Source organism: Tympanuchus pallidicinctus, unplaced genomic scaffold (assembly GCF_026119805.1).
Source record: "Tympanuchus pallidicinctus isolate F22 unplaced genomic scaffold, pur_lepc_1.0 scaffold2, whole genome shotgun sequence".
Taxonomy (NCBI): Eukaryota; Metazoa; Chordata; class Aves; order Galliformes; family Phasianidae; genus Tympanuchus; species Tympanuchus pallidicinctus.
The window spans coordinates 22,710,385-22,721,629 of NW_026294721.1; the positions used below are offsets into that span (position 1 = coordinate 22,710,385).

At 42.8% G+C, this 11,245-nt stretch overlaps 1 protein-coding gene across 1 annotated transcript in view; it reads right to left on the minus strand.

Annotated features, from left to right (window-relative positions):
- The window catches only part of KCTD8 (potassium channel tetramerization domain containing 8), an 89,981-nt gene extending 81,355 nt beyond the window's left edge, over positions 1–8,626 (minus strand). The window contains exon 1 of the mRNA XM_052682517.1: positions 7,702–8,626. Coding sequence (XP_052538477.1) covers positions 7,702–8,545 — 844 coding nt within the window. The 5' untranslated portion in view covers positions 8,546–8,626. The remainder of the gene's footprint in view (positions 1–7,701) is intronic.
- Positions 8,627–11,245: the final 2,619 nt, after the last annotated feature.

Sequence of the window (11,245 nt, forward strand, 5' to 3'; positions counted from 1 at the left end):
GCTTTTTGATATTAGATGTATCATGAATTGGATTTTTTTCAAAATCTTTTGCTAAATTTATGAAATTAAGAGAAAAAAAATTCTCTTTTCTGAAATTAAATATATCTGGAAAACAAAACCAAAAGTGCCTGTCCTGTCAATAAGGCATAAGTGCATACTCCTGTCAAACTTCTATCTTGTATGAGGCTTGCACCCAGCCTGCTTAGAGCAGAGTGAGAAAAGCACATGAAAAGTCTAGATCCTCAGTTCTGTAGAGAAGTGGAGAACTGACACAATCAGGTAAACAGAAAAACAAAGGAAAAAGCATTGGTGAAGGAAAGACAGATAGAAAAAATATGGGTGACCTTAATAAGTTTTTTTATTCTGGAAATGTGTGGTTTTATTTTCATGGGAAAGGTTAAGAACTCTTTGAACACTTAAAATCATATTGACAAATAACATTGCACTAAACCACTTCAATTCTTTCATATTTCACCATCTTTGCCTGAAAGTTAACCAGCTCTTTTTGGTCCTCTTACTTTCCATCAATGAATATGGACATGCTTGCAGTAGAGTTTAGACATTATTATCTTGAAGTATATAAAACATTTACCGGTAAAAACCTGCTAGAATGATAGTACACAATAATTTCTATGGAATTCACTGGCATAGTTATAAATCTCAAAAGAACCAGCAAATATCCAAATTCAATAGAAAATAAAGCAATTTCACTATTAACCTAAGTTGCAGAAGTCTGTTTGCAACAAAACATGACAAGAATCCCCGAGTACCAACTCTGCTGCCTCTCTGGGAATATTTGTTAATATTGCCAAAGTGTAAATCCCAGTAAGGATGAGGGAGAGAAGAAAAAAGCATCTGATATAATAGATAAAATATACTGATTTCATTTCTGAATATTTCTTTGTGCTACTGCAAGAAGAACATCTGTACTTATTATGTACTGTGTAACTGAAACATAATAAGTAAAGATCTGGACTATTTAATTCTGTTAATAAGAATTAATGACAGTGTTGATTTCACTCTTTAGTTTTTCAATCTTTTCCTTTTTCCCCAAAGGAAATGTGCAGCATTGGATGCATTAGTTATTCTTATAGTGTGCATTCACACTTTGGATAGAGTTGTCTCTGAACTGAGTGATTCATAGTTTAAGAGGTGTTGTAGAATCCATTCCAAAAGGAAGCTTTTTTTTTTTTTTATTCTATAATCCACTTTGCTTTCCTAACTAAGTGCATATCACTAAAATGATAAAACAGGTCAGGCACAGCATACTCAAGTGCTACAAACAGAACAAGCACACAGCCCAGAGGCACGGCAACCACCCAGAGGTGATAGTCCCCCAGAGGCAGTTGCTGTCTCTGTGCCTCTTTTGCTTAGAGACCTTGCAATAGCATTCACGCATATGGGGGAACTACCAGAAAGGGAACAATTGAATTTTGATCCAACTACTAGCAGTTGCAAAAAGATGTTGAAAGAATAACTGTAACAGCCATAACTGACAGTGGTCCTGACACAGCTTATGACCTAGCAGTTACCCAGAGGGCAAAGAATTGATAAATATGCTGACCCCAACCTTTGAATGCTATTTTGTGCAACTCCAGCAAAGACAGTAGCAAGATAATATTCCATAACAAAGAAAAAAAAAAACATTTTTAGAGTTCTGTGTTCATCTTCTTGCTAGCAAAAATGGAACACTCATTGGCCCACTATGATATTTACAAATGTGGTGAAATCCTGTAAGTATTTAGAGAAGCGATTACATAAATGGGGTGGCACCTTGCAGCAAGATGCACCCTTTTATTCAATTGTCTTCTGAAACTAAATCAACAAGTAACAAATGTTTTCTTAACACATTCTGATAAAATGCAACCATAATTGAATGACATTAACAGCTACAAGTGCCATGAAAACTATAAATCATTGCTGCTTACCACCTGCCAGGATAGCATATACTACAAACAATCATGGCATCACATAATTACTCACATAGTTTGAATCCCACTTCATGTGAAAGACTGGTGAAAGACTATTTGGTGCTTCAGTTTCCATGAAGGTTCATATTGCAACTGTGAATGGGTTCTGATTGCAAGTTTCACATGCTATTTACAACTAAGCCCATTTGGCTTAGCATGAACCACCTTCCTTTAAAATCCATCCTGAAGCATTTGAATTGGTAAAGAAAAACAAGATTTGCCAGGTAATTTATTTAAAAGGATTTTCCACTACACTTTCAGAGGCTTGGTTCATAAAAATGTCATTAGTATTTCTGCTGCTTTAAGTAACCCACATCTAGTGATGAGAAACAAAATAAAATCATCCTGAGATCCAAAAATAAAAACATCCTAACTTAGTAAGCAGATGTTATCTGGTATAATGACTCCAGATTAGCATAACAGTTATATCAAGCCTAACAACCCTCAACCAAATAATCTCCCTGCGTTGTGGAAAAAATCCCATTGACCAAGGTCAACTCATCCCTGTAACAGACTTACATGACTCCAGCAATAGAGCAATCCAAAGCTGGAGACAGAAAATGAGGGGGTAGCCTGGAGCACAGCCATGTTACTCAATTCCCCTGTAGTGGCATCCAGGATCCATCCAGCTGCTGATACAGTGCTAAGCTGGTTGGGAGCTAGAGCAGGAACCACAGTGGTTCTGAGGAGAGGTAAGGCAAAAATCACCTCTCATACTTTCCTCTTGCGTGCATTTAGATGCTTGGCTTAATTTGCCATTATACTAGCGGCCCACCAAAAAGTGATTGCTTATTTCTGGTTACATTGTTTAGGTCTGCTGAAGTTCACCTGTGAATAGTCTCTTTCTTTCTACCACTTCTTTCCTCATGCATTAAGCCTTTCATCTTTAACAGCTTAGAGAGGTATCTGACTGGCTTTTCATTTCTGCAGATCTGTGTCTAAATGCAGAACTGTAGCAGGAAGAGGATAACATGAGTATTGTTCAACCCTTTCTCTGTGCAGTGCTCAGTGAATTCTTGTTCACTGCACTAATTCTCGTCACAGTATAATGAATTTGGTATTTACTGTGAAAGAAAAAAAAGCAGCAGCAAAATTACCCTCATATCACACTGTGAAAGCAAATACATTGCAAAATATATTTGATAAGCAGTAATGTTTTAATTTTAATTCATGAGGCTGGAACAATATTTTATGAAAAACTTCTGTATATAAATTCTGTTCTTGAACAGTAGATAACTAGAAGTCCATGTTGACAGTAAAGAAAAAATAGGATATGACTTGCTCATCCCACTATTGAAAGGCAAACATTTCCCTGCAACTACTGCCATAAATCCTTGAAAATGCATGAAGTGTTCTGACATCAATAAGCAGTTTTCCTGGAAAATATCACAGATCTAGCAAAGTCAGCTTCTCTAACACTGGAACTCTGTTCCCAAGCAATGCACAAAAGTACAAGCCTGGAAGAGTTATCAAAACCAGTGTTTCCATTTCCAAATACCATAAGCTGCTTGTATCAAGGCATCTGTTACCTAGTATTGATCCTGGTATAAATAGCCATAACAGATAACCACCATGTTTACTTTTCAAATACTTTGCAGCAGTACTAATCTTCAGCTCCAAGCATCGCCATAGTTCAACATTAATTAACAATAGAACTTAATTTTTATAAAAGCAGATTGCAAATATAATGATTAAAATGAAATCACAAGTCATTGTACTGAATTTTACATACTTCAATCATAAAATTCAATAGATTCCTCCTATAGTTGTTCTGTGCAGCAGGGTCTTTGCAAACTAGCTACAAAGGAATTCAGGGTTTTGTTTGTTTGTTTTAAATTGAAAAGCAGAATTTGTTCTAATTTCTTTTTCATTTCACATTTTAAAAATCAGTCTCTCAAACTGAATTGCTTGATTGAAACTGTGACTGCAATTTCAACTACAATTTCAGTAGTTCAGATTATCTTACTGCATCAAATGGCAAGATAAGATATTTTCATAATATTAATTTGAGTGTACTCTTCGATTCATCCCTCTATGTTTGGGGCATGTATTTTGGAAGAATTGTAATAGAAATAAATAATAATATACTCATTATAAGTAATATTAAAGTTGAACTGGTCTCATAAAGCAGAATATCCTGAAGTTTTTTTTATCAGTCCTCCAAAGTAACAGGACTACCTGGAGAATCACTTTAAATTTTAAAAGTCTTTGTGCAATAGTCCTTCTAGGATCGATGTTTTTAAGCTTCCCTACATTGTGCTTGTGATGCAAGAAAACTTGATGGATTGAATCACACTTCCCTCTAGCACTCCACAGAGATTCAGTATTGTGTATTTTACTTCCTGGCTTAGCCTCCTCTCTCTTCTAAGCCTCGTTAGTTCCAAGTAACTTCATTTTATACACACACAAAGGCAAAAAAAAGGAAGAGGAAAGGGAAAGTGTCACATCTTGGACCCTCCCTGCAGCAAAACTACCATCAGTTCAGCAATGATGGATGGATAGCAGCTTGGCTTGGTATTGCCACAGACCACCCACTGGATGGTTCTCTGACAACATTCCCTCAGAACAGCTCAGGTTTACCTGCCAACCCACCATCCCCACGCTATCCCAGTGTGATGTTGTAACTGAATTTGGGCCAATGTATTCTCAGAGTGCTAAGACCAAGCAAAAAAATATGTGCCAGAAGTTCATGCAAATGTCACCTGTCACAAACAAAAGTAGGAGACTAAGAAGCAGAAATATCACATATAGAATAGGAACACTGAGACAGAATACAAGCCAAAGTTTTTTTCCATGAAACATTACTGCATTCTTCTTAGAATACGCATGTCAATTCAGAACAGGAAGCTTCCAGCTGAGCACAAGGCTCTCAGCACCCATAAGTCAGATTGCATAGCAGATGTTAAATGCAAAATCCATTAAGACCAATTAGATTCTGCAGAAGAAAAAGACTACATAGTAATAGCATGCACAGACAATGCTGCACTATACAACCATATCAAGAGATACAGTGAAACACAAAAGAAAGACAAAAGCTTAAAAATGCAAATTAGTCTTTCCTCACAAAAAGACCTGCCAACAGAAGGCCTGCTGAGCTGCCGGCAGCCATGTGAGGCAAGGTCCCCTCTCTTCTGGCCTCCTTTTCCACCTAGGTGGAACTTCTGTGAAGACTATCACCTACTGCACACCAAGTAGCAATTAATTAATCAGTGGTCCTGTACTGCAGCCCAAACCTGTAATGAAGCAAAAGAACTTGGGCCCCTTTCCCAAACTGCATACACACTTCATGTTTTATTAACAGAAGTAAATCACTCTTCTGTTCACTAAGGTTAGAGCTTCCTTAGCTTAGAGAACATAGGTAGCCATCAGGCTCCGATTTTTATTTTTTGAAATGAATTATGTAGCCTGAGAAAGACTGTTTCTGTACTTGTCAGGACGTACTGCCAAAATCTGAAGCATTATCTCAAACAAGTCCCCGTTCTTGAATTGGAATTAGGCTGCAACAACTTAATCCATTCATGGATACTAAGCAATCTACAAATTTAAGTAAAACATGTATAGTATAGATAAGTTTAATCAGCCACAACATTTAGGAAAATAATTTCTATTTTTTAAAGAAGTGAGACAGCCTTTTCAACTCAAAATACCTAATGAAGTTAGAGATATACTAGAAACAGAATTGAAATCTATTCCTGAAGCAGAGATGAAAGGCCATCTTTGGCCTTCAGATGTTCCTTAGAAGCACTCAAAAATCTATTCACAATCCAAGGAAATGGGTGGAATGCATATATCCTCATGTATTTTTTCCAGACACCTTCAGAGTCATCCACATTTCCTCAGGAGAAACGATCTAAGAGGAAGAGGACTGAGTGGCTGTCACAGAGTCACAGACCAACAACTAACAAAGTTGCTGGTTGCAGATGCTCATGCTGTGTATGAAGCTCTGGTTTTGTGAGTAAGTACAGGAATAGAGTCCTCACAAATGCTCTTGGAAAGACTACAGCCAGTAACCCTGACCAGTCTTCTCATGCCAGCATGGAGCAGGCTCACATGGTTTTCTACCCATTTGACAGACTTCTGAATTGGGCAAAGCTACAACACAGACTCGATACACCTAGGGATTTCATAATAAAGCATTATTTCTATCAGAGGGTTCCCATCAAATGGGCACTTAAATAGAAAAAAATAAAACATGTTAAAATTACTTAAAAGGGTTTCTAAATGCATAACTAGGCAATCAAAATGACGTTCACTTTCTTTTCAGCCTGTATTAAATCAGCCAATTTTCGTATCCAGAAGTAGGAAAAACAGTTAATATTAGGCAAAACCAAAAATTTTTTGTTAAGTATCAAATTCAAAAATTAGCTACCTGCTTCACTTTTTATAACACAGTAAGCTGAAAGACTAAAAATCAAAACAAAACAGTGTTGTACAACATCCAATTCATCCCTGGCATTATTCCACATAAATCAGTGGTAATACACTGGGGATTAATTTGGAACACTGATCTGAATTAGAGCACTGCTCTACACAGCAGCCACCTCATAACGCACATATATCATAACACAAAACATTCTAAGCATCACAAATGCCCACAAATAATTATGTACCTAATAGCCTATGTCTGAGCAAACAAGGGAGGCCATCCCATAGTTTTCACAATAACAGCAAGGAACTTCTATTTTTAAGAATTATTACGTACCTCTTTTTCCAGAATGGATAATTAATTATCACATATTTTACACCACTAAGTCCACTCAGAAGAATGCAAAGCTCCTCCAACAACTCAGTTTTTACCTTTCCTAATTAGATATGACCAGCTTGCTAGGTTACATAACGAACCTCCAAAAACTGTTTTAAAGATTGATTTGAAGTTCCCAAGTTTGTTCAGCAAAAGGTAGTCCCCACCTATGTAACACACATAACACAGCAGTATTAAGTATTTAATGAGTTTCTCCTCTGAATAGAAAACCGTTCACATTCACGGTGACTAGGTCCAGGAGCAAGTGGGTCGCTGCTGCTGGGGCTGATGGTCGCATCCCTACTGCCACAGGGACAGGTGATGCTGAAACAACCACTCAGGCAGTAGAGCCCACACGAAGGCTCGTGTACCCGGAGAACAGCTTTCTGTTCGCAGGGATTACTCAATTCTCCGAACACACGCGAGGCTTCAGGCTGACCTCTGCCTTTCAAAGGCGAACCTCGGCTGGGGGCTGGTGCTTTCCACCCAGCTGTGCTCCATCAGCCCGAATCCTGCCCTGAGAGACTGACCTAACGCCACCCCACCAGGGGACTTCTCACCTACGAGAGACTCGCAACCGCCGGTGCTACGCGGAGCTAACCACCGTTGTTACCTACGGGCTGGGAACACGCTGCAGTTTCCATGAGTTTTTCTCCCCTTTCAGGCAGGCTTCTCACCCCCCGGACAGCTGGTTGTGCCCTCGCTGCCTGCCTCATCACCCAGCGGCAGCGTACCCGCTGTCAGAACCCTGCTCAGTCCACAACTAAGCCCACAGCTAACGAGAGACTCAGCAGTAACATCACCCCTCTCCTTCCCCCCCGGCCTCGCTCCGCTGATCGGGGACGGGACCCAGCGCGACACCTCCGGGAGACCCCGGCACGGGGCGGAGGCCGTTCTACCCCGCACGGACACCTCTGGGAGGAGAGGGTAGCCCCGATATTCACGCGTGTACATGAGGGGAAGGCTCCGGAGGTCCCAGGGAGCACTTACTGAAGAAGATGTACTCAGTGTAGCTGCTCCAGATCTTGTCGTCCCGGTACTGGTTGATGAAGGCGGCAGTGCCGGTGGAGTTGCAAGCTACCATGTGGAAGCCTGCCTCGGAGAGCCGATCGAAGGCTTGCTCTAGGTAGGTGAACTTGAGGTAGAAGCGGGAAGTATACTTCTCGGGGGGGCGATCGGGGTCGCGGCTCTCGTTTAGGGTCTCGCCGAAGACCTCCTTAGCCAGGGCGATCCTGCCGCACACCATGATGCGGGCGACGCGGCGGAACTTGGCGTCCGCCTGGTTGTCCCGCACCGTGGTGTAGGAGCCGCGGTAGCCCACCGTGAGGAAGCCCGAGCGCTTGTCCAGTCCGGCCCGCTGCAGCCGGTCGCTGCTGCCCTGTGAGGTGCTGTCCTCCAGGTCGCTTTGGCAGCCCTCGTCGTTGAGCGAACTCTGCTTGGTGACCTTGGGCGAGAGCAGCTTCACCAGGTCGCCCAGCTGGAAGTATTCTGCCTCCCGCAGGAGCCGCTCCTTCTCGGGGAAGTGTTCGGGCAGTGCCAGCTGCTTGTCCCGCAGGTAATCCAGCACGTACCTGAAGAGGAAGCCGTCGCGGTCGATGAAGAAACGCGCCCGGCTGTCCCTGGGCAGCTGGCGGGCCGCTGCTGGGCCACCCCGGCACGGCGAGAACATGGTGGCCAGCATGCTGTCCGGGACGCTGAGCAGCGTGGAGTGCCTCGTCACGTACACCTGGCCCCCCACGTTCAGTTCTACAACCTCGGGGAACGGCGAGCCCGACGGCCCCGACACCATGTCGCTGATGGGCAAGATGCTGCCGCCCGCCTCCTTCAAAGCCATGGCTGCGAGCGGGCGGCCGCGAAGGAGGGTCTCCCTCCTAAAAAAGGCAGCCTGAGGCCTCCCTCCCCTTCACCCACCCCACCCCTCTTCCTCCTCCTCCTCCTCCTCCTCCTTCCCCCCACCTCCCGCCGCGCCCGGAAGCGCCCGGACGGAGCTGCCGCTCCCGCCGCCCTCCGGCACCGCACCGCGGCTCCGGGGTGCGTGGCTCCTGTTCTCTTCTACCCGCGGAGCCCCTCACTGCCCCGCGGCAGGACGGGCCCTGCCCCGCGCTGCGCTCCGCCCGGTGGTAACGGGAGCCGCGGAGTACCGCGCTGCTCAGCGCCGAGCGGCCGCCGGAGTCGGCTGCCACTCGGCAGAGCGCTGCCGTGCTGCCGGGCGCTGCCCAGGAGAGAGCCAAGCCCCTATCCCGGCTCCTCCCCTTCGCCTCGGCTGGTGGCTTTTTCGGTTCGCTTTGGATGTTTTTTATTTATTTATTTTTCCCCACTTAAATTCCTCCCAGCCTCCCCCCTCTGCCTCCCTTATGCTGCTGCGCCGGTCGGTGCTTGTGGAGTTTTATCGCCGCAATGATGGACATATATCCAGAAGTAGCATCCCAAAGGGTGCATGTAGCAACGTTTTTCACTGTGTGTCAGCACACCTTTACCGGGAGGAAAGGGGAAGAATTTAACTGGGAGCATCACAGGGGCTGTGCCAAAGTGTAGGTCTAACAGACCACACCGGGATGCAACACTGTGTTTGCTGTCCTGCTGCTCCCCTGAGCACAGCACACACTGAGCTTTGTTCTCAGCACACTGTGGCAGGAGCTCAGTGAGCTCTCTGGCTTGACAATGGCATTGGGGTGATTTAGAGCAGAAAAGAAAGTCATCTGCCATTACGATCCAGGTGCCAAGCACAGATTTTGACTTGGAACACATAATTGCCTGATTGTTGGCTGTGTTCTGCTCTGTTTAAACAGTAGATTTTTATAATTTTTATTTATCTGTTCCTAGCTGAAGCCACAGCTCACCTGCTTCCAGATTCCTGACATGTGTGCTTTCAGATAGGGCTGATAGAATGCACCAAAGTGCCTGGGTATTGGAAGGCAGACATGTGATTGCTCTTGCCAGTAAGAGTTGGGGCCTGAGACTGACAGGGGATGTGCCAATGCCAGATCCAAGTGCAATTCCACTCGGCTGGATAGTTTATGTATGGCAGCCCTCCAATTTTGTTGTTTATGGTTCCTTAAAAGTTAAGGATTCAAGCATTAATTGTACCATATATAAGTGGGAGCCCATCCTGTTCATCATTTAAATATGACTGCACATCAGGCCCAGGCATTAAAGACCTAAATTCTCAGGTAGATCGTTGTCATCTGTTACCTCCTCACTGGAAAGTGCTGGTGAAGATGAGGAAGTTTCCTCACCAATCACCTGAATCTTGGTTGTGTTCTCTAACTTATTTGTCCAGACTTTTAATATGCTAGCACAGATATCCCTATGGCACTCCACCCTATCTGTCACTGAATCATTGAGGAAAAGACCTCTAAGCTTAGCTAGTCCAACCATCAAACTGTCCCATCATGTCCACTGACCATGTCCCTCAGTGCCACATCTTCATGTTTCTTGACCACCTCTATGGATGGTGACTCCACTCCTCTTTGGGCAGCCTGTGCCTCTGCCTCACCACTCTTCCCTAGGATCCCTCCTTCAAGGCAGGATCAATCAGTCCATGGTGCTACCTTCTTCCTCCACATCGTCCAAATCAACTAGGTTATCCTTGTAAGAAACTCTTACAGATACAGGTATGTGTTTACTGCTGCTCAGTTCTGAAATGGAAATTAGGATATTAGGAGTTAATCCATTTACTTGGCTTGCAGCCCAGCCAGGTGTTGAACTGATGCACACGGAAAAGGTAACCTTGCATTTTAAAAATGTTTCTCTAATCTCTACGGTGAAATTCTATTTGGTAATAAACTGTTAACATTTAAAGTTTCTGGGAAAGTGAGGTGAAGGCCAGAGCTTCCTTCATGAGTGACTTGTCCCCAAGCAATAATTGAGATTGGAACAAATATTTTAGAGATACATTTCAACCTTATTTTAAAACAAAAATAAAAACCTGTTACTATCCAAGGTTATTCCTGCTGTTGCAGTCTTATATAGTTGAATAATAAAAAATGAAAGATTCATAAACTCTTTTGAAATTAAATTGCAAAATACATCATATTCCCCTAGTGAAAATGAACAACAAAGTAGAAAATAACATTTAGGAGAAGAATAAACAATGAGATTAGATGCTTAATCGGAGGTTCTTAGAGAGAGAATTATGAAAACTCGGTAAATCCAGTAACTGAATAAATTAAGCAATTTTTTTAGCAAGATGAGTCTTCTGGCAGACTTCCAGTGCCGTCAAAAGGAATTGTTGCTCTGTCCTGAACTGTAGAATCAGACAGGAAGAGTAGTTTTTCATGCAGAAAAAAAAATTAAAAAAAAAATCCAGATGATTATAATGAAAAAGCCTGTAATAATTACAGAAATCATCTGATAAGCATTTAAGATGATTATGTTTTCTTTCAAAAAGTCATCAGCCCCCCAAAATGGCATTAAAATTGTAGACAAGAGTGTGACAAACTGCCAGCAGAATCATATTTCTAACAGAACTGTACTCCAGCTCAATAAATCCTGAAAAATTTGGCCACTTGCATGGTTCTCTCCTCTTCTTGTT